Here is a 24,262-nt window from a genome sequence, read left to right on the forward strand (position 1 = left end):
AGGCCCAGGAGCAGAGCTGGCACTGTGTTCTGGCCTCTCTTACGTGTGTCACGGTGTCAAGCTGGTGACACCCACACCTCGCAGTGCATACCCTGCCCTCGACCGGTCATCTGTCGACGTGATTAAACTGCTATTTTCCCTTTAATCACAAGGGTGTCTTCTTTCTCTCCTCTGCTTGGTGTGAAATTTTAGATTCCTGTGCGTGTGCATGCTCAGGCGCTTCAGTTGTATCCAACTCCTTGTGACCCTATGGACTGCAGCCCCTCAGGCTCCTCTGTCCATGGGATTCTCCGGGCAAGAATACTGGAGTGGGTTGCCATTCCCTTCTCCAGGGGATCTTCCCAACCCAGGGAATGAACCCGAGTCTGTTATGTTTCCCGCACTGGCAGGCACGTTCTTTACCACTAGTGCCACCTTAGATTCCTGAAGCTACCTCCAAACAAAGCAGTTATAATGTAAGACAATCCTTAAATCTCCTAGAAAGCCAGAACAGCAAAAGCCTCAAGATGGAATGTTGCTACATAATAGTTATTAACTTGCAAAGAGGAAAAGCTGTCTCCCAAAAATCATAAACTTTGGTGTCTTCTTCTTAACATATGAAACTCTAGAAAGGAAATAGGGGGAAATCGTTTAGAAGAATTCTTAATTGTATCCCAGATACACAGGTGTTTCTTTAAGCCAAGCACCACTGAGGCAGGGAAATTTTCAGTCCACTTCCTGGGACCCTGCTGAAGGCCAGTGTGAGTGTCAGAATAATTCTAACATGTGTGTAGAACATACTAACATGTGCGTGTAAGATTTCCTCAGCTGGGGAGCTCGGTCCATGTACAGCACTAACACATAGGTCTTCTTATCACTTACCTTCTAAATCTGTGTGGGGCATTTTTATTTTTTGTTTTTATCATAGTTAGTTAAGTTGCTCAGTCGTGTCCGACTCTTTGCAACCCCATGGGCTGTAGCCCACCAGGCTTCTCTGTCCATGGGATTCTCCAGGCAAGAATACTGGAGTGGGTTGCCATTTCCTTCTCCAGGGGATCTTCCTGACCCAGGGATCGAACCCAGGTCTCCCGTATTAGAGGCAGACGCTTTAACCTCTGAGCCACCAGGGAAGCCAAGTTATAAGCAAAAGCAACTTAGTACTTCAGAAAAAAAGAAAAGATAAAATAGATCAATATTTAAGATATACTAGACAAAACATCTGAAAATATAAAGATAAAAATACATTACTCAAAAAATTTTAATTTATTAGTATATAAAGCTTTTAAATCCCTCTAGTCAAAATTTCATTCACAAGAGGTTGTAGGTTGGTTGCTTGTTGAAAATCTATTTTAAAAGATCAAAAGCTGAAATAATTCTTTATTCCTTTTTTCCATTAGTACTAAGTCACAGGATCTTCCTTGGTGTGAGTTTTTCTGCTGGGATGAGGAGCCTGGGAGAGTTGAATGATTGTCTCCACTCACCCCGTGGTTGAAGCTGGTGTGGGTGGGCTTGCCTATGGGTTTCAGGAGTCAGCTGAAATCCTGGGGTTCTCTGGGGCAGCAGTGGTGCTAATTCCTGCACAGCCTCCTTCATTGGGAAGCAGAGTCTGTCCAAAGATGTTCAGGGTCTATCTATGCCTCCCTCTGGCCACTGCCCCCACCGAGCCTGTCTAAACCATCAGGGTAAGTGGGCTCAGATCAGTGACTGTTCACCCCAGTGACCAGGACACACTGGGACAATCAGGGTCTGACTGATGAGCTTTTCAGGTGTGGTTTCCTTGCCTCATCTCTGTTTCTTCCTCCTCCAGGAGAAATGGGCCCCGTGAGGCAAGCGTGACCCTCAAGTCCAGCCCGCCAGCCCGACGACCAGCCGGGAGGACAGCACCATGGCTGGAGTCGTGGAGCAGAAGAGCGGGCTGGTGCGCGGCAAGCTCAGCGAGGCCGGCAAGAGGAATGGCCTCATCAACACCAGAAGCCTGGTAGCCGAGAGCCGGGATGGCCTGGTATCCGTGTACCCCGCTCCCCAGTACCAGAGCTGCCGGGTGGTGGGCAGCGTGGCACCGGCTGGCCCAGACGGCGCCCGGAACGAGCCGCTCCAACAGCTGCTGGACCCCAGCACACTCCAGCAGTCAGTGGAGTCCCGCTACCGGCCCAACCTCATCCTCTACTCGGAGAGTGTGCTGCGCCCCTGGGGGGATGGTGTGGCGGCTGACTGCTGTGAGACCACCTTCATCGAGGACCGCTCGCCCACCAAGGAGAGCCTGGAGTACCCCGATGGCAAGTTCATTGACCTCTCACCTGAAGACATCAAGATCCACACGCTATCCTATGATGTGGAAGAGGAGGAGGAGTTCCAGGAGCTGGAGGTCAGAGCGTATGTTTGTCACGGGCCGTCGGGAGTGGGATGTGGGGCTCTGGGGGGACGAGAGCCAGGCAGGCACAAGTCAGGACATGAAGCCAGTGAGCAAAAGTACAAGGAAACCACAGCCTCCTGGGCGCCCTTCACTCAGAATCTGTGTGAGAGATACAGGGATGGAGAAGGAGGTGAGGTCTGGGACCTAGGGCTTCAGAGGGAATTCTGCTTAGGGGACACAAGGTCGAGGCCATCAGGATGGGACTAAGATGCGTTTAAGGGTTGACCGTGCTGGCAGCTCAGGGGGCTGGGGGTTTCTCCTGACTGCCCAGCCACAGGGGAGAGTGCTGTGCTGTGCTAAGTGGCTTAGTTGTGTACGATTCCATGGATGGTAGCCCACCAGGATCCTCTGTCCAAGGGATTCTCCGGGAAAGAATACTGGAGTGGGTTGCCATGCCCTCATCCAGGGACTCTTCTTGACCCAGGGACAGTGGCCACTGGCCAAAACCCCCAGGGGAAGGAGGTTCCTCAAAAGCCTGGAAGTGCATACTTGGGGACAATTTGGGATGTTTTGGCTGCCACATGTGGTTTCCTTAATTTGACATTCTGGAGTGTTTACTAAGGATTGTTGGAACAGCTGAAACCTAAAACCGGCTGGAAGAAATAGTTACAATTGATAGCATAAGGGGCAGACAAGCTGAATTATTGTAGAGTCCCGTCTCCTCTAGGGCGGGCACGGGCGTCAGATCACACTCTTAGGAACATGCATGTTGCCCATGGTGTGCCACACAGCTGCCCCCAAGGCGGGGTGAGAGCAACGCCACAGGGGTCTGAGCCCAGGAGACCAGCACCCAGGCTGGGGGGCAGTCATCTCATGGCTGTGGGGATGGCTGGAAGAAGGCTGCCCCACTGGGCTTGCCAGGTTCCCCTGTTGGCCTGAGCCTGAGAACGCCGGCTGGCCACTGGCCCCGGAGACAGGACCACACACCTGTCATCACATGGCGGCCACATGAGTCCAGCAAGCCAGAGCTCTTCAAGCTTGTGCATGGAGCACACGTTACATCTGACCATCCCAAGCAAGTCATGTGGCCAAGACCAAAGTTGGTGTGCAAGGGGCTGCTCAGGGTGACGGGACAGGAACATCTCAACTGGGGGCCAGGACGGCAGCAGCCCCCAGCGAGCAAGGGTGTAGACCGCTCACCATCACTCTTTAATTGTCAGACTGAATGGAATGAGAACAGCCATGCTCCTATTGTGAATGAAACAAAAAACTCAGTCCACACTGACCTGAGGCTCTTCCCAGGAAGCAGCTCTACTTCGGACAAGAGAGAAAACGTGGTTTTGCATCCTTGGGGAATGCCGTAGCATCACTGGGTCAACAGCAGAGCAATTCTGTGTCCAGGAAATTGCAGTTTGCAGAGAGCTTTGCCCAGGTAGGAGCAGGGTCTGTCGCAGGAGCATCCCCTCTGCCCTCATCTCCTGCCTGATCAGGCTCGCCCTGCACTTGCAGCAGAGCGGTCCTAGTGCAGATAGAGGTCTGCTGGCCGGGCACGCATCTGCTGAAGCTCGTGTGGCTGCGTCCTCTGGGCTCTGGGGTCGGCGGTGTTAGCAAGCAGATCTATAGCTGATTGTAAGCGTCTCGCAGAGGGGCCTCAGCCACAGCATCTGCCCTGCACTGTCTCACAAGGGAGAGTCGTCCTGGGGGGTTCTGGAGGTGCACAAGGATGGAGGGTGGCCAAGCAGGCCACCTCGGGGGTCTTGGGGATTCTCCAGGTGTGTGATCACCAGGCTGGGGCCCTGCAGCCCTGGGGCCTCCTCCTGGTTCCCGGACACAACAGCTAAACCTCATCTCTAGGACCCCAACATCTGGAAATCACATTTCCTTGTCACACAGACAAATTTAAACTGAGAGATGCAGGCATACCTAATAAAGCAGTTCTGCAAACTGTCAAATTTGGGTTTAAAGCTGAAAATGAGTGGCTGCAGGTCAGGACTGGAGGGCCTCGCCGCGTGTTGAAAGGCTGATTGCCGCCCCTTTGTGACAAAGCCAAGTCTGCGCGTCCATCAGGGAGCCCGTGGAATGTCATCACTGGGAACCAGTGACACAAGAGCAAAGGGGAAGAAGAGGCACGTTTTTGGAGCATCTTCCCTCCCTCCTCTCACCATCCCATCTGACCCCGGAGCCTGCAGGTGGCAGGCTCTGTCCCCAACACTGCATGTGGGAGGCAGAAGCTTGGAGGGCTCCCAGGTGCCTCTACTGGCTCCAAACGCCTGTGTCCTGACGGTGATGCTGTGTGGTCCCCAAACGGCTGTTTCCTATACAGCCGCCTCCTCACGTCTGAGCCCTCAGCTGGACCTCTCTCCCATGAAAAACCACAAGTCCCGGAAACCTGCCGGGAGAGATAGGATTTCACACTACAGGTAGCACCTGCAGAGGCTTCTTCACACGCAGGAGAAGAGCTGGGAGGACACGCAAACATTGGACGAGAACCCCAAAGCGAGAATGAGAAAGAGCAACGAAAATAGAAGAGGGGACCCAGAGGAAACAGAAATCACACGGGGAAAAAAGCAGTGTTTTGAACACAATCTCATGTCCCGTGAAGCTGATCTGTGGTTGGGCGAGGAAGCAGGATGCAGTTTGGTTGGTTTGCCTGGCTGCCCCTGGCTGGACCCTCACACGCAGTGATGAGAGAAGTGCTAAGTGGGGCTCCTCCCTTCACTCCTGGTTCAGGGGCAGTGCTCAGACTCTCAAATGAATGACCAAGCTCTTCAGGCTCTTCATCAGATGTAGAAAGTGGCCTTTGTCAAGATGTAGTTGAACAGGGTGTTTTAATACAAAAAACAGGTGTTTAACTTTGCCAAATGTCCATTTAGATCATCGTGTGTGTTGGGGGTTGTCTTTACCCTATTGCTATGACCTATTACATTAATTGATTTCATATACTAAGCTGTCCTTTACATTTGGGGATAAATTGGCCATGGCGTTTGCGCCTCTTTATTGCTGGATTCAATGTGCTAACAACTTGGCAAGGATTTTTATTTCTGTGTCCATGAGGACCCTTGGTCCTTGTCAACTGCAGCTTTCTTTTCTTGTGTCTCTCCCTGGTTTTGGTGTCAGGGTGACTGGCCACAAAGGATGAGCTGGGAAGTGTTCATTCTTCTTCCGTCTGAAAGATGCTGCCCTGCGCTGGGACTTTTTCTTCTCAGATAGTCATTCACAGTGAAGCCACCGGGGCCCAGGCTCTTCTTTGTGGGAAGTTTTTTTTTTTTTTTACTACTGATCAGACCTGATTTCCTTATGATTTGAAAGAAAATCTTTAGGTTTTCCTTTCATCTTGACTCAGCTTTAGTAATTTGTGCCACTCTAGGGATTTTCCCCTTTTATCTTAGTTACCTAACTTGTCAGCATAAGGTTGTCCGTAATAGTGCACTTAAATCTCCTTGCTTTCTGCACAGTTGGTGATGTTTCCTCTTTTTCCTGCCTAATTTGGTGATTTTTCCATTTTCTTCTTGCTCAGCCTAGCCAAAGGTTTATAAATTCTGATGATCTTTTCAAATATCTGTCATCTGGTTCCACTGATTTGTCCTTCATTTCAGTTTTCCATTTCAGTGATTTTCGCTTAGATATTTCTGATATTGTCCTGTTTTCTATAGCCTAAATTTGCTCTTCTTTATCTAGTTTCTTTAGGCTGGAGCTTATTTATCCCTTTGAGATTTTTCTTCCTGTATAATATATGTATTTAAAGCTGTAACTTTCAAACACTATCTCAACTGCCTCCTATAAACTGTGATATGTTGTATTTTCATTTCCTGTTTAGTTCAAACTAAGATGTGAGGAGAGCTTCCCAGGCACTGTGGTCCTCTCCCTACCAGGAGCTCCTTGTTAAATTCCTGGATCATCCAGCTCTCTGCCACTTGGCCCAAACAGATTAGAGCCATAAGTTGGGAGAACTACAAGCTTTCCTGTTTGTGGCTGAGAATGGAGCTTCCACCCTGTGCTCCCCAGTCAACTCAGCTCCATCTAGCAGCAGAGAATGTGGTCTCCAAGAGGAGCCCCTCCCTAGCAGAAATACCTCACGGCCAAGCAGGTGATGAGTCTGGATGAGCTCAGAGCAAGAACAACCAGACTCACACTATTCTTTTTTTGTGTGTACTTCATGATTTTGTTTATAATATTCTTTTTTAAATTAATTTATTTATTTTAATTGGAGGCTAATTGCAATTTACAATATTGTCGTGGTTTTTGCCATACATTGACATGAATCAGCCATGGGAGTACATGTGTCCCCCATCCCGAACCCCCCTCCCACCTCCTTCCCCATCCCATCCCTCAGGGTTGTCCCAGTGCACCGGCTTTGAGTGCCCTGTTTCGTGTATCAAACTTGGACTGGTTATCTATTTCACATATGTAATATACATGTTTCAATGCTATTCTCTCACATCACCCCACCCTCGCCTTCTCCCACAGAGTCCATGTTCTTTATATCTGTGTCTCCTTTGCCGTCTCACATACGTTTACCGACTCACACTCCTCTGACTCAGGATTCAGCAGTGGTTGTAAGCAAACACCCCTCCCTCCAGGAAGGCTGTTTTGAACATTCTCTTCAGTCATTCCTCAGGGACAGGATCTGCCTGCCTCCTGGCTCTGTCGTACCAGAAGTCTTGAAAAAGGATATTATCTGCAGTGCTACGTGTGTTTTCCAGCAGACACTAGATGTGGACAAAGAATATGTCCACAGATGGCTTGTGCTTAGATTAAGAATCTTAATCAAGTTAATTATCTTTAAATAATCTGACATATATCCACTTAAAGCACTAGGAAATTTAATTACTCATTTTCCTCCCTTGAGACAGTATGTTCAGTTCAGTTCAGTCACTCAGTTGTGTCCGACTCTTTGCGACCCCATGGACTGCAGCGCGCCAGGCCTCCCTGTCCATCACCAACTCCTAGAGTTTACCCAAACTCATGTCCATTGAGTCAGTGATGCCATCCAACCGTCTCATCCTCTGTCGTCCCCTTCTCCATCTGCCTTCAATCTTACTGTAAGTAAAAAAAATATATTTGGACATCCCAGTTTCTTATGGCTCTAAGTGTGGATCATTCACCCTTAGATGAGTGATCTGAAAATCATTCAAAATGATCAGGAGATCTGTCTTAACCCTTCTTATAGTCACATCTGATCTAGCGCTGTTCAACCTGCAGCAAACTCCTCTTTCTGTAAACAAGCCTATGTGAATAACTTCCTATCTGGAAATTAAATTTACCTTTATGGAATAAATATTTTGAGGGCATCCTACATACTGACAATTTCCAAAGACGAATTCAAAAATATCATGTGCAATGTAAGCATGATCGGAATAGTAGTGTGCCATTTACCGTTTTCATTTTCTGTGTCAAGGGAAACTCTCATTTAAATGTGGGAGTTGCAGCATGTTTCTTAAAAAGTAAAAATCAATATCTTTATATTCTCATCTTACATTTGCCAGTAAAAGGCACTGGAGTGTGTAATTATAGCCGTTTGATGAGGGGAGAATCTATGAGATAATAAATCCATCTGTCATAAGAACACAAGGGGATCGTTCATCATGTTCCTCTGAAATACTTTATGATAAGCAGAAGGATTGGGGCATCAGATTGAATTTGTATGCCAAGGAAATAAAACCTTTTTACTTTTTCAAGCTCACACTGATCAGATCCCTTATCCATGGCTCCTGAGCCACTGCTCAGAATCACAGTTGGGAGAAAACTGTTTATCTGTTTTGACAAAGGGAGAATGTTTCATCATTATAAGACTAGAGTTATTCTGGGACTTCCCTGGTGGTCCAGTAACTAAAGCTTCACACTCACAATGCAGGGGGCCTGGGTTTCATCCCTGGTCAGGGAATTAGATCCCGTATGCCGCATCGAAGTTCAAAGATCCCACATGCTGCAATTAACACCTAGATCAGCCAAATAAAATTTTTTTAAAAAGACCACAGCTATTCTAAGATTGCCAGGAGTAATATCAACAACTTCAGATATGTAGATGATACCACTCTAATGGCAGAAAGTGAAGAAGAACTAAAGATCCTCTTGATGAAGGTGAAAGAAGAGGTGAAAAACTGGCTTAAAACTCAACATTCAAAAAACTAAGATAATGGCATCCAGTCCCATCACTTCCTGGCAAATAGAAGGGGAAAAAGTAGAAGCAGAGACAGACTTTATTTTCTTGGGCTCCAAAATCACTGTGGATGGTGACTGCAGCCATGAAATTAAAAGACACTAGCTCATTGGAAGGAAAGCTGTGACAAACTCAGCATGTTAAAAAGCAAAGACATCACTTTGCTGACAAAGGTCCGTATAGACAAAGCTACAGTTTTTCCAGTAGTCACTTATGAATATGAGAGTTGGATGACAAAGACGGCTGAGCACCAAAAAAGTGATGCTTTCTAATTGTGGTGTTCGAGAAGACTCCTGAGGATCCTTTGGAAAGCAAGAAGATCAAACTAGTCAATCCTAAAGGAAATCAACCCTGAATATTCACTGGAAGGACTGATGCTGAAGGTAAAGCTCCAAAACTTTTACCTGATGCAAAGAGCCAGCTCATTGGAAAAGACTCTGATGCTGGGAAAGATCGAAGGCAGGTGGAGAAGAGGGTGACAGAGGATGAGATGGTTAGATGGCATCACCGATTCAATGGACATGCATTTGAGCAAATCCCAGGATATGGTGAAGACAGGGAAGCCTGGTGTGCTGCAGTCCATGGGGTCACAAAGAGTCAGACACGACTTAGCAACTGAACAACAATTCTAATGAAATCAGCTTTCATAAGATTACAGATAGCTGTGAGTCAAACACTAACACGATGTGATTTGAATGACAGTGAAAGGAGAGTCCGTGACTTTGGTGAATCTCTTTCATATTCAGTTTGAACAAACACCAGTAAAATTTGATTCTAAACCACATTGGAGTTTAATAAAATTTCTCCAAGCTTAACCAAAGGTCCACATATTTTAAGCAATATTCATGCAACAAAACCCAGTACCAAGAGCATCCTTTGGGGTCCCTCAGAGACAGATTTCCTCAATGCTTCATGAAACGTCCCTCCTCATTGCGTGCCCTTAATGCCCATGTTCAGTGACCACCGTGCATGCAGAAAACACTCATAGCCTGGAGCCCTGGGGAGGCCATTTAACCTTGGCCCATGTTGATAAAAACCTCATCTTCCACCTACTACAGTATAATGTTATCAGAAGAGGAAAGTGATCATAAGCATTCAAGTGTGTTAGAAGAAGTGCATCCTTTGAATTTAAAGTTTTTGGTGATGACAGCGTGCCCCACCCTTTTTTAGCTGGATTGCGAGGCATGCAGAACTTCCCAGACGAGATCAAACTCATGCCTCCTGCAGTGGAAGCTCAGAGTCTTAACCCCCGGGCCACCAGGGAAGTCTGACAATGCCCTTTTTAAGGGAATGATGTGAAGCATCATGGTCTGTTCAGCTTTTTGTCCATCGTGCTTCTGCGGAACAATGGAAGAATAACCACAGAAATCAAGCATGAGCCCAGCTTCATGATTGCCGATATTTTCTCTTTTTTTTCCCATGCAAGCCATTTCACAGCGTTTCCTAAAAAGATAAGGAAAAGCTCACAGGGCTGACATGCAGATGGTTGTTCACAGACATTCTATGAATTCTGCGGTGCAAAAAATAAAACCAACGCAGGGGAAATAGTGCAGGTGGCTGGTCCTCGTGTGCTGGAGCCATGCTAGATTTCTGTAACAAGAGGCATTTGGCCAGTGCAAGGATCATCAGATCATTCAGACTATTAGCAGGTGAGAGAGACTCCATCCTTATGGACAAAAAGCCCGCATGTTGTCCTTGTGGTCCCGGGCATTGGATCCGTGGTGCTCATACTCACCAGGAGGAAACAGACACGGAGAAGGCAAGAGAGAAGCCTCACTGTGCAAAGTGCTGAGGGTCCCTGTCTGGCTGGTCTCCAGGGAGGGTGCTGTCCCTATTTGGAATTGGGATGGTCCCACCTTGGCTGTCCTGAATGTCAGCTGAGGGTCCCAGAAGGAAGGATCTTTTCTCCTTGATAATGAAAACCACACTGCATATCACGCCCCTGTCACCAGAGAAATGTGAAACTGAGTTAGGAAAACAGCCTCTGTTCAGTTAAAAAACAAATCCACACAGCAAGAGGTGCACGCTGCTGATGGCAGTGTTCATAAGAAAACATAGGAAAATGTCCCCTTGCATGGTTCACCCGAGGTGCCCATAAATATCCACCTGATATCTGTCAGCAAAACATCCACCAGGCTGCAGTGGTGCTGAGCGGACGAGTCGTGAGAAACCTCAAGCCTGGAAAAGTGAGAACCACCAGGGGGTCTGGGGGATGGCCAGTGTCCTCCTCAAACAGGTAGAACCTGAGAAGTCGGAGGACACTCCTCAGAGTGGAAAGAAGTATATCTAGAAACAAAACATGTTGCTTGGAACCATAACCTTACATAAGATGCTGCCCACGGAGGTCTACACCGTGAACTACAGATTCAAGAAGGATTTAGCAGAGAAAGCAGTGGTGTTTTGGGGAGGCTTGGTGGAGGAGGGTCCGGGTTGTGAAGGGGGAGCAGCCATAACTTGAGGTCAGATCCCAGAGGACGGTGGTCTTTCCAGCTCACCATCCAGTGCTCTGCTGGCGCAGGCTGGGTAAAGTCTGCACACGTTTCAGCATGGCATTGGGTGGATTTTCCTCTTGTGTTTCTTCTAGGAAATAGGAGGAAGATCTAGCTTTTGATAGGTTAGCCAATTCCTGAGTCTCCTCTTCTGGTCCTTTTGCTTTTATCCCTTTTGAAATGTCAGTAAGCAGCAGATCACCCAAAGAGAGTTAGATAAAGTGCAGACACTCGAGGGTCCTGTGAGCAGTCCCCTCCCCCATCACCTCACCTCTCATTCATTCCCCGCATCCCCAGACTCCTGATCCCTCAACTTCCCAGCCCCCCACATGGCTTTGAAGCTCCTCCTGCACCCAGAATAGTCTCTCCTCCCCTTCACTGAGCTAGTTTCTCATCAGCATCCAGGTCACAGTGTTTGTGCCCCGGCTGACAAATTCTCTGTGTTTTGGCTTGTTCATTTTCTGTCACACTGGACACTGCCGAGCCACCTTAGGTTGAGTTTCCCAGAAGCGATCAGTGCTATGAGGACTGATGAGCACCTGATTTACTGGAAAATGCCCCCTGAAGACCACCCGGTCAGCACGGGGAGCAAGATGGGAGGCATCCAGGAGGGATGGGCTTCAAAGCACAGAGGCGCCCGGCCTGGCTCCAGGACCAGGGATGTGGGCAGTGTCCCCATGGACACTGTGGACGGAGCAGGCCATGGGTGAGTCAAGTGTAGCCTCCAAGGTGAGGACCAGAAGCAAAGTTCCTGGATACATCCCCAACTCAACACTGAGTGGGCGCCTGATGACCTGTTGCACTGATCGGTCTATCAATGAATAGACGACTCTGTTCGAGGGCCTCCAGGTCAGTGTCATCCTTTTTTTATAATCAAAATGCAGCCAGACTCTCCCTGTGTAAGCACCCAGGCTCCTCAAGCATTTATGCTCCTGGTGAGCATTTATGTGACCTGGACTTTGTTTAATGGGATGCTTTAAAAAGTCTCCAAAGTCAAGTCCATGGGGCAGACGTGGAAACAGCGCTCCACAGGGCCTGCAGTGGCCCCAGGGCCTCTTGGCAACGATCGGCTTGGTGCTGAGACACAAGAGCAGACAGTGTTTCCCACGAACCACAAAAACAGAGACAGGCTCCAAACCAGGAATAAGGAGAAAGCAGAACATGAAGACTGTTATTGGCATTTCATTAGAGAAGAGAGAAATCCCAAGGTCGTTCTAGCTAATAGACCTTCCCCGTGACTGCGGAGGAAAGAAGAGAGAGCAGGGGGGCCCCACCAACCCCACTCAGTCCCCTGCCCATCCTTAGAGTGTCCATGGGATTGAGAAGATCGAAGCTCCCAGGGACAGCCTTGTGGTCCCTCTGGAGAGGACGGAGTCAGAGGTGCGTGTGGACAAGCTCGGCATGGCCACTGGGCCGCTGTCCCCTGCAGAGTTTGTCCATGTTGGAACAAGATGAGGAGCCTCGTGGAGGCTGAAGAACCCAGGAGAACTGAGGACAGAGAACAGAATGATGACGGTGGGCTTGTCGTTGCTGTCGTTGCTGCGTATTTGCTGAAGTAGACGCTGGTCCAGAGGTAGGCATCAGGGCAGACAACTTGGGACCTTCTTGACATATGACAGTGGAGAGACGCCCCCAAGACAGAATCCCCATGATTCCCCATCCAAACACCTCTCTGGAGCCTAGCAGCCTCTGTGTAGGTAGGTCCCGGCTCTCTAGGGTGGGGCCTGGGCATCTGCATTTCTGACAACTTCTAGTAAGGCCGATGCTGCCGCCCCTGGACCACACTTTGAGCAGTGAGGGCAGAGAGTGTCACTGTTCAGTGGTCCAGGCAGCTTCTAAGCCACTTCATGGAGAAGCTACAAGAAGGTTTCTCTCACTAAAGAGGGGCTACCCCCAGCGCCCCCTTGGGATGCCTGAGGACCTCTCTCTCCTTCGTCTAAGGAAGGCCCTTAACCCATCGACAAGGCTCACCCCTTGAGCTCCCTGCCCCAGGACCCTCCCAGTAAGACATCACTTGACCCTCCTCATCATCCTGGTCGCTCTGGATCCTTCTTGAGATGAGGTGAGTAGATCATCCAGAGGTGATCTGCGCAGTGTGGGGCATTCTGGAGCTCCTGCCCCTCCTTCTAGAACCTCCCTCCCCAAGGCCTGCTGGTGCTGCCAGGCCTTTGGCGTCCGGGTGGCACCGGCCTCACTCGCTGCCTCTGCCCAGGCGCTTCCTCCCCAGGCTCTTTCCATGAGTCCTCCTGCCTCATGCTTAGCCTCAGGGGGCAGTGAGGATGGCTAAGAATCCTCTCCATGTGTCTTCTAGAAACGTAGCAATGAACTGGTGTGGCCTCACAGAGGAGGCAGGTGAGCTCCTTGCTGGGCGGATGCCGGCGGCTCAGGCAGGGTCCTGGCATCGGGCAGTGTCCACTGGAGGTCAGTGTGTTCCTAAGGGACTAGCAGCTCTGTCCTCTGTTCCAGCTGGAACTGCCCACCGCCCTCCCTGTAACCCCCCACCTCCCGTCTGCTGTTCTTAGCATGGGCTGGGGGTCAGGTGTGAGAATGTCAGACTGCTGGCAGACAGGAGAAAGTCAGACAGGAGGCTGACCTCTAATCCACCAGCTCTGAGTCCCTCCTCACAACACCCGGGGTCCACCTGGCGGGGAGGACATCTGCATTTGGGAGGCAAAAGCTAAGGGAAGGATGCCAGGGACTTGGAGGAGAGTGTGGAAGGAGCCAGCTGCCACATCAAAGAGAGAACAGATGCCTCCCCAAATAAGAGATTCAAATGGCAAATAAGCACGCAGAGATGTCCACATCACCACCTCGGGAGAAGTGCGAACTAGAGCCAGCACAAGTGAGCCCTGCACAGAGCGTCGGAGGGCAGGCAGCCGGGAACCGACAGCTACCGAGCGCCACGAGGATGCAGGAGCCAGTCAGCTTCCCGGGAAGACAGCTGATCGCTTTCCTGTAAAGTTAAACACCGTGTGACCCAGCAACCCCATTCCTGGTATTTAAAGACACGAATTCTATGTTCAAGCAGAAACTTGCACAAGCGCGTCACAGCCTTTATTAGTAAGAACGAGAAACTGAAAGTAAAAAGCCTTCGGTGGACGAATGGATGAACACACAGCGGCACTTCCTTACCGTGGAAAACCACTTGGGAACAAAACGGAGTGAACTGCTGACACCCCCGGCAGCCTGGGTGACCCTCGGGGCCTGGTGCTGAGGGGGCTGGTCAGGGGTCTTGCCCCAGGCAGAGGTGTATCCTAGTTTAGGCTCTGGGCCACGCTTATGTAAGAGGTGCAGTCACGGATGAGGGGATGCGTTCTATCTTTGCAGTCCCTACAGGAACTCTGTTCTAGTTTCGACACTTTTATGTGAGTCTAAAATTGTCTCAAAGGGTGTGTGTGTATGTCTGTTTGTGTGTGTATACACATATACATCTCTGTGACCTAGACTTAGTTGAAGAGTTTTTAGATATGACCACAGACATAGTGAGTGAAATAATTTATTCATGAACATACATACACATACTGTACAAGGCCATCTTTAATGAATTTTAATATTCTATAATCTTCAAACTAACTAAAATGCATTTTAAATACATGCATTCCTTTCAATAAAATGAAGTATTTTAGGACAGTAAAGAAACTTGGGAAACGAGTGATTTTTTTTTATTTTGTAATTGAAGGATAATGGCTTTACAGAATTTTGTTGGTTTCTGCAAAACATCAATGTGAATCAGCCATTGTTGTTGTTCAATCACTCAGCCATGTCCGACTCTTTGCGACCGCATGGACTGCAGCACACCAGGCTTCCCTGTCCTTCACCATCTCCCAGAGCTTACTCTAACTCATGTCCATTGAGTCGGTGATGCCATCCAGCCATCTCGTCCTGTCGTCCCCTTCTCCTCCTGCCTTCAGTCTTTCCCAGCATCACAGTCTGGGGAAGTATACATACATCCCCTCCCTCTTGAACCTCCCTCTGGTAACTGATGACTTTGAACAGCCCAGCCAGTGACTTGATATATGGCTATATGTTTACTGTGATAGGATCTTGCACAGAGGCATCGCTTGGTTTAGAAAATGCTCTTATTTTACAAACTAGGGAGCCCACCTCTGCCACAGGAGCACGCGGACGTGTGGGGCAGTGGCCACGCTCGGTGGCAAGGGGGTAAGGTACACCAGGTAGGCAGGCCCTGGGGTCCCTGATCCTAGATAGACGGCTTTCTCGTTGCTGCAGAGGTGGGGCATGGAGCTCTGAGGACCTCACCCTGCACAGGGGCTGGCATCCTTGGTCAGTCCCTGATGCTACAGAAGGATGAAGGAGGCATCAAACAGGCAGGAGGTCCACAGTCAGCCTGCTTCAGAGCACGACAGCCGTGGCCCCCACTCCAGCCAGAGAGGCTTCTGGAGCCTGGCCAGGTGGGGGGGCCCAGGAGGAAGAGTGCGGCTGGGCTCTCAGAGGAAGGCCCTGTGGTTCTCACTGGCCCCTCCTGAGGCACAAGTAGCTCCTGCACTTCCTCAGGGTGCAGATCCTCTGTGGTGGGTGGGCAGATGGGTGAGGACGACTGGAATGACACTGTGTCCCCATAGCTCATTCCCAGGAGGTGTGCGCCCCACCTCTCTGGGCAGACAGACAGGTGAGGATGGCTGGATGGATGTGTGTCCGTAGCTCGTTCCCAGGAGGTGAACGCCCTGCCAGGGCCCCCGGTCCCTGCCCACCCTCCTCGCCTCTCCACTGTGTCACCGTCACAAGCCCAGGTGAGCTGTCTGCCACCAGGATCACCTGGGAGCCCTTTGTCACTGGCCCCGGGGGTGGACGTGCAGCCACCCGTCGGCTCGGTGACCTGGCTTTGTTCCAAGAGCTGCCCTGGGCTCCACGCACCTCCGAGCTCCTGAGAGAGCAGGCGTGTGACACCGACACTACTAAGTGGCTTCTCTGCAGAAACACGAAAAGGACAAACTTGATGAAACGCCAAATCACAATGTAAAATGAATTATTCATGTGTCATAAAAAGAGTGAATTTGATATTTTTTTCATTTCTCCCCCATAACTCTCCACAGTGTTTCCATTAAAGTGTAATGAAAAAAAAGGGGGAAGTGAATGCAATGCCTAATCCCCAAAAGAAAGAATTCAATTTAAAGTATAATTTTTTCCCTCCTAAAATGGCACGTGTGAGGGATTTTTTGACTTTTTATTTCCGAAATAATTTCAGACAGAAGAATTGCAAAAATGGTATGAAGAATCCCTATATGCTTGTCACCTGGTTTCCTTTGGTCTTAACCATTTACTGTTGGGTGCGTTACCGTTCTCTCAATGTGCATATGTTTTCCTGAGCTCTTTGCAAGAAGGTATCAGACAAGATGTCCTTTTACCCCTAAATGGGTGACGTATGTTTTCTAAAAACAAGTGCAATTATAAAAGTCAGGAAATTAAAATCATTCTGGTACTGTCATCTCATCTATAGACCTTCTGTACATTTTTCCAGTTCTTTCAATATTGTCCTTATAGCAAAAGGGGAAAAAATCAGACCCAGTTCAGGACCCAACCTTGCATTTTCTTGCTCTTCTCTTGTTGTCGTTGTTTAGTTGCTAAGTCGTGTCTGACTCTGCAATGCCATGGACTGGCTCCTCTCTCCATGGGATTCTCCAGGCAAGAATACTGGAGTGGGTTGCCATTCCCTTCTCCAAGGCATCTTCCCAACCGAGGGATCCAACCCACGTCTCCTCCTTGGCAGGCGGGTTCTTCACCACTGAGCCACCAGGGAGCCCTGAGGCTGTTCTCTGATCATAGTCCTCTATAATCTGGAACCTTTCTTCCGCCATCACCTTTATGTTCTTGACGTGTTTTGAGAGTCCAGGTCGGTCGTTTCACAGGGAAGCCCTCCTTCTGGGTCATCTGGTGATTCCTGCTGGTTGGATTCAGGAGATGGAGCTGTGGGCAGGGCCCCCATGAGGAGACACCTGCCTCCACGTGTCCTGTTACCAGTGTGGCATGTCCGTGGGACACCTGACAAGCGGTGATTCCATCCCTTTTTGCAAGCAGCATCTGCCAGGTGTCTCCCAGCCAAGCAGCATTTCTCTGGAATTAATAAGCATCTTGCGAGGAGGTGCTATGTGAGGATGGACACCCCACTTAGCGCTAGTTGTTCACTTACTGGTTTTAACATTCATTACAAGCTCCTAACCTCATGGCTTCTTCTGTATTCATTAGCTGGGCATTCATCCATGGAGTAGAGTTTTCCCTTCCCCCATATTTATTTCTTTACACATTCATTGCTTCATACAGGCTGGACCATTGATTGTTACTCTATAGGTTCCTGTCCATCCTTACAGTATCCATGGGGTGTTTATTCTCTTTGTTACAGATTAGACAGCAGATGCCCCTTCTGGTTGGCTCTGTGTCCTTTTGACACAATTCATCATCTCTTACCCATTTTATCATCATTTCCTGCGCAGAGAGCTGTCCCAGGTCCGTTTTGGATTTGGCAGCCCTGACCCTGAAATCGGTCATTTCTTCAAAGTGCCGTGGTTCCATATACTGGAGAACCGTGTTTAGAAACCGACGTCTAGGCACTGGATCTGCTCATCACCTGGGAGTGGGTGTGTTGTCCCAGGCCCTCCCCACAGACTGAGCTGGAAGAAACGTGTAGCACATGCATACATAAGCACATCTGTGTGACTGTGTGTTCACAGTCCGTGCGTACACGGCATACTTATTTTTTTAATCTATTTATAGATAGATGGAAACTAACATCCTCAGTCTAATCCAGGCTTCTCACATCAGTATCACACACTCTTTTTTCAGCCACTTTTTATCCCATGGGCTGGACGCCTCACCGTTTATGTAACCACTGTCCTTCGAATGAGCGTTTAGGTCATTCCCAATATTTTGCAATTACATACAAGGCTGCAATGAATAACCTTGAGCATGTGTATTTTTCTATTATCAGAGGTGAATCTTCAGGATAAATAACCTAGAAGTGAGATTATTGGGCCAAAATTCAGCACGTATTTAATTGTGCTGCACATTAACAGATCTGCTTCCTAAGGTGGCACCGACTGCATCCATCCAGCCTGAGTCCCCACAGCCTAACAGACGGGGTGGCTGGCTTAGGTAGAACACAGTATCTTCATGCAATTTTGCTTCTCCTTTCTTAAAGCGAGGATGGACATTATTCCACTTGGATGAGACGAGACCATCAGAGCACCCAGGCCAGGAATTTCAGACACTGACCCTGCACTCATGTGACTCTGAGAGTCAAGTCCTAGTTCAAACCAATCCCAACCCGTGGTGCCAAAGCTACCGTGGACTTTCCACCTGCAAAGAGTGGGGAACCCAGTGGGTAACGTGTTATATCTCTCTGACAGGTGTGACATAAAGGGGAAGACTAAGATCTAAAGGCATGGGCATTGCTTTACGCAATTACATGAACCTCTGTGTGCAGAAAGTCAGACACGAAGAGAAGCACACTGGACGGGAAGCTACGACAAACCTGGAGAGCGTGCTGTTTTTTACTTACACAAGTTACATTTATACATCTAGTAGGTAAAGCAAATTGCACCCATTTCAAAATACACATTTAAACACACACCTGAGTACCTTTCAAAAGGCAAGAAGTTTTTAAGAGAACTTCAGTTTAACAAACCAAGCTAAATGGAGAGAATTTAAGTTTGCACTTGACATGGTATTTAAACAAAACCAAAGGGCTAACACTCAGTATTGAGACAAAGAATGCAGTTCACTAGTCACTAGGCAAAGAAAATGGCCCATAGCAGATGGCACACAGAATGTCCTCCAAAGAGATATCACTTTGCCAACAAAGGTCCGTCTAGTCAAAGCTATGGTTTCTCCAGTAGTCATGTATGGATGTGAGAGTTGGATCATAAAGAAGGCTGAACACTGAAGAATTGATGCCTTTGAACTGTGGGGCTGGAGAAGACTCTTGAGAGTCCCCTGGACTGCAAGGAGGTCAAACCGGTCAATCCTAAAGGAAATTAGTCCTGAATATTCGTTGGAAGGACTGATGCTGAAGCTGAAACTCCAATACTTTAGCCACCTGATGTGAAGAACTGACTCATTGGAAAAGACCCTGATGCTGGAAAAGATTGAAGGCAGGAAAAGGGGGACAACAGAGGATGAGATGGTTGGATGGCATCACCAACTCAATGGACATGAGCTTGAGCAAGCTCCAGGAGATGGTGAAGGACAGAGAAATCTAGCATGCTGCAGTCCATGGGGTCGCAAAGAGTCAGACACGACTGCGTGACTGAATACAATAGTGGACTCGTGGGGCAGTGGTGCCATGCTGGTCAGTGTAGACATGGGCACCGCGGCGGTCTTAAACCTCCATGGCCTGGTGGGTCGGACCTGCGTCTCAAGGAGTTCCAGTGCTGTGCTGAGTTCTGACCTGCCCCACTGGCTGCTCCTTGGGCCCCCGATGCAGCGTCTCCAGGTGGACCGTATCCCACGTACTCCATGTGAGGATGAAGGGCGGGGGGGCCCCACCTGTCAGCACGTCTGTTCCTTTGTAAGTTTCATCGCCAATGACCTTGCTTCTTGTAGGGAAAACCAGAAGTGCGGAAAGAAAGGAAAAAATCACTGATGTGCCCCCTCGTCTGGAAGCAGCTTAATTCTGACATTTTGGAGGAAATATGACTTGTTCCACGTTCTACCTCTTTCTTTCCCTCAGTTATTACAAGCATCTTTCCAGGGCAGTGAATAAGCACCCACATCACCATTTTCCATGGCTGTGTAGAAAAGTCCACATCGAGTCCTCTGTGCTTTTGCTGTTTTGAAGCAGTGCTGCCAGGAGCACCATGCAGACTTCACAGGAATTCCCGATGCCCAGTGTCTCCTGGCCTCTGCCTCCCAACCCAGGCCATGCAGACATGCTTCGCCCAGCAGAGATGCTCCCCTCAGCAGAGATGCTTCCCTCCCCTAGCAGAGAAGGCCAGGGGATGAGGGGCAGTGGGGGCCCAGGGAGCTACTGTGGGGGTGAGGCCTTGAGAGAGATGAGTGACAAGGGGTGCAGCCCCCTGCACCCTTGTACCCTCATGTCCATGCTCACAGGGCTGATACGTGTCCAGCAGGGCTCTGTGATTATCCTGTGAAATCTTCCCAAGGAAGAAACCTCAGGGGCAGAGAACCAGCTCTCTGCATGGAGGTCACGGCTGAAGGCAGACTGCCTGGCCACTGGGAGGGGGTCCAGACCTGTTCTGCTCGCTTGAAGCATCTGTTCCGCCAACCACATGGATGGTGAACACCTTTGGATGCCTGCATCCTGCCTTGCAGATATTCTCATCTAATGACCTGTGAAGAGGATTTTCAGAAACAGTTGCTGTGTATGGCTCGTGCCTTGGTGGTGGCAGTTGTGTGTTCCCTCTTCTTGGTTTGTTGGTGTCCCTGTCACCCCCCCAGGCCCCCACCCCCGCCTGATGGCACAATGCCCAGGACCAATTGTATCTACAGTACTGCTGCTGATGCGAGGGAGAATGTACAGAGAGCTGGGCTGTTTTTGTCTGCCCTGTAATTTATCTGAGTTTTTAAAAATCAATTTTAATCAAAATTGACTAGTTATTTTGATGCTATGTAGCCACAACATCGTAGTTTACAGAAGTGGCTCCCTTATACTCTAAATAAAACTCTATGAAGATTTTGAGGGGTGACCCTTTACATGGTTGTGTCATCAGAAGCTGTTTCCAGAGAGGGGAGTCGAGGCCCAGGCATCTCTGTGGGGTCTGTGGTCACAGCTCGCACTGCACTGCTCTTCGATTGGAGGACTTCCCACTGACCCCTCTGGCCACCGGCCTCCCCACTGCCACAGTGAAACTAAGCAGTCAAGAAGTGGTCATCATAATCCCAGGGCAGAAGGGTGTGGAGAAGACACCCCAGCTTCAGACAAGAAGCCACTGAGGCCAGTAGGGTTGGCAGATGACCAGACACTGCTGTTCAGACAGTGAGGAGCACAGAGGTCAAGGGTGACCTGGCCAGCTGGCCAGTTCTGTGGCTTAGGGACATTGTAACCTCCCAGAGGCCAGGGTGTCTTTTGCCAAATAGAAATAACCAGAAAAATAGCCACAGCCGCTATTTCCAGAGCTGCTGTGAGAATCCAGCCAGCCCACATATTTAAACTCATAGTAAACTAAAACAAAACCTAAAACCTCCAGGGAAGCCCAAAGCCTGAACAAGTACCCACAGTCAGAGATGTCACACAGGCACCAGGATTCCCACCTGCATAGACTGACCTGTCACGTAACATGCGTCCTCTCTGGATCTGTCCTTCGGCCCCATCCTCTGTGTCTCTCCTGGGCCCTCAGGTCCTGCCGACTCTGGGGTCCCTTCCCCAGACCCCATGCAGAGGGCCATCAAGGGCAGCGTGGCAGTTCCAGCCCAGTGCTGAGGTTCCTGGAGACCCTACCTGGCCTCCCCATCCTGGATGGAGGGTTCTGGCCTCCCTGCAGGAGGGCACATGTGCGTCTGCCCACAGCCCTCGGTCCCAGACCTCGTTATGTGCGACACCTCCCTGGGGCTGCGGGTTCCACCTCTGCAGGAGTGAGGACGGGTGTCCCCCCTTCCCTTTATTCGTTGGGAGGCGAAGCTACAGAGGAAAGACAGGAGCTCTGCAAACCTGGCCCAGCGAAGGGGAAAGGGAGGGGTGCTGGGGATCTGAGGTGTGTGTGTGTGTGCATCTGGATGTGTGTTTTGACGTGTTTGTGTATGTACGCACGCGTCTGTGTGTATCTGCATGTGTCTGCGTGTGTCTGTGTGTCTACCCGTGTGTATGTGTTCGTGTGTGTCTGTCTGTCTCTGTGTTCAGATGTGTGTTTGTGTGTGTGCACGTGTCTGTGTGTGTAACTGTGTGCATGCGTTTGTGTGTGTTTGGATGTGTGTTTGTGTGTGTGCTTGTGTCTGTGTATATCTGTGTTTGTGTCTATGTGTGTGTTTGTGTGTCTGTGTATGTGTTTCTGTGTGCACATGTGTCTGTATGGATGGAGAGCAGCTGGGTGCTGTGTGGACAGTGTATCACCTGCTCCCACCCTGGGGGCCTGGGATGTCACTCCTTGCCATCGGGGTGAGCCCCTCCCCATGTGCCTGTTTCTCCCCCAGACAAGACACAAACAGTCCAGCAGGAAGCTTCCTACGCAGGCACAGTGGACGCTCCGATTTGCAGTTTTATGTGTGTTTGATTAACCAAAACAGGAGGGACACCGGGGCTCAAGACCAGCCCATGACATCCTTATAGAGGATGTCTAAGGAAAGAAGGGATTCAAGGCAGTGTCCTGGCCCCAACACCAGTCCTGCCTCATCTTGAAACCAGGTTGACGTCCTAGAATGAGGAGTGGACTCCCCACCCCGCCTGTGTGCACCCAGCCCCATTCTCCAGTGGACACCCCCCTGTCTGCACCCCATCCCAGAGGTCCACTGGGCTGTGGGTTTAATATCCCTGGAACAGCCCAGAGCCCATCCTTGGGGTCTTTCTCTTCCTACGGGGGGCGGCACTTGCTGGGCAGGCTTGCTGGGCCTGACCCCCGCATCAGTGATGGTGGGAGACCCCTGCTGACCCTCATCCTCCCATCCGTCTCTCCCGGCAGAGTGACTACTCCAGCGACACGGAGAGCGAGGACAACTTCCTCGTGATGCCCCCGCGGGACCACCTGGGCCTCAGCGTCTTCTCCATGCTCTGCTGCTTCTGGCCACTGGGCATTGCCGCCTTCTACCTGTCCCATGAGGTAAGGCCTCCCGCTGGCCACATGTATGCGGCCGGTGCGCCCAGGCTGGTGAGGATGGGGTGGGGGTGCTGCGGGGGGAACCTGGTCTTGCGGGCTCAGCCTCACCCCAGCAGACCCGGGCGCATCCTCAGAGGGCGGCCATGGGGAAAGCGGCAGGTTGGGACCCGGGCCTCTGAGCAGACACTCGTGGGGCCCCGGCAGGACAGACTCTGTGTTGGGAGAGTCCATTGGGGGTGCTGGAACAGAGGTAACGTGGGTTCTGTTTTCTTTGTGAAAGGCTCACACATGAAATAGAGTCCCATGACATGGGCCTGTGCACGCATCCCGAACAGCCTATCTTGGCCAGTAACTGGGCCCTCTGTCCAGTGGCAAGGCTCTAAGAGTCAGTTCCTGGCCCTTTTTCATGGCCAGCCTCCTCCTTGTGCCTTCATGGAGCCCAGGTTTTAAATACTTCCTCTGTGTTCCTGTCACTCAGAAATTACCTATGTTCCCCTTATTAATCAAAGGAAGATGTGTACTTGTCAATTAAAGAGGGAGTTTCAGCCTCGCCCGTTATCCCCACCAGATGGGGAAGAAAGCAGCCCCTTCTGTTGCTCCAGAGCCCACAGCGTCCTCAGGGCACCTGGGGCTCACTCGCCAGTGTCCAGGACTCTGGGGCCGTCCAGCCAGGCCTTGGGCTGGGAACGTTCATTCCTCTTGCTTTGAGAAGGACCCTTGCCTCTCACTGCTTCTTGCTGTTGTCTGTTCTGATTCAGTGTGTTGGGTGAGAGTGCCTTTGTGTGCTCCTGTGTCCCCTGCCCCCCTTTCCTGATCCTACAAGGAGTGAGGAGGGAGAGGGGAATCCACTAGTGGGCCTCGAAGGCAGCTTCTCTTTGCAAGGAAACCAAGAGGCCCCAGAGGCCCTTCCAGGGGGCGTGGCGCGGCCGCTGCTCTGAGATCTTGGTCTCAGAGGATGTATGGGTGTGGGGAGGGGTGACGGAGCCGTCCTACTTGGCCAGAGTTGTGCCCAGTGGTTGTTCCACATCCAGCTTTTGCTTGGAGGGTCTGTCTGAACATCTCTTTGGCGAGTTGGTTCTACACATGCCAGAGGCCCCTACTCTGGGGTGCACAAACCCAGGCTGTAGAACTAGACTCCGGGCCATCAGGGGCCTGGGGGTGGTGAGTGGAGCCAGGCTGGGAGCTCCTGGACCCAAGCAGTGGCCATGCATGCTGCGTGCGCCCAGGATTGGGACGCACAGTGGGACCTGAACAAAGGCGTGTGGGCAGGTGGGGCCACCAGAAAACCTCAGGCCTGGAGCCCACTGCTCCGTGTCAGTAGCACCCTGATCCTGCAATCCTGCGATGCAAACAGGCAAGAGGGTTCCATAAGGTGAAGAAAGGTCCAGGAGGGTGGAGCCAAGGGAAGCCGGGTGTGACGTCAGCGCCCCCTGCATCCAGTCCTGACACATCCGGAGTTGAAGGTGGGTGGCCCACCCCTAGCCTCCTCTCCTGGCCTGCTGACTCACCCCATCCTCCGCAGAGGGTGCCCTCCACACTAGAGCTGTGATTTAATTGCCAA

At 50.3% G+C, this 24,262-nt stretch overlaps 1 protein-coding gene across 1 annotated transcript in view; it reads left to right on the forward strand.

The window, feature by feature from the left end:
* Window positions 1-1,864: 1,864 nt before the first annotated feature.
* SYNDIG1 (synapse differentiation inducing 1) overlaps window positions 1,865-24,262 on the forward strand; it is a 53,207-nt gene continuing 30,809 nt past the window's right edge. Inside the window, exons 1-2 of the mRNA XM_052651262.1 lie at window positions 1,865-2,344; window positions 22,567-22,704. Coding sequence (XP_052507222.1) covers window positions 1,865-2,344; window positions 22,567-22,704 — 618 coding nt within the window. The remainder of the gene's footprint in view (window positions 2,345-22,566; window positions 22,705-24,262) is intronic.

Source organism: Budorcas taxicolor, chromosome 13 (assembly GCF_023091745.1).
Source record: "Budorcas taxicolor isolate Tak-1 chromosome 13, Takin1.1, whole genome shotgun sequence".
NCBI lineage: Eukaryota > Metazoa > Chordata > Mammalia > Artiodactyla > Bovidae > Budorcas > Budorcas taxicolor.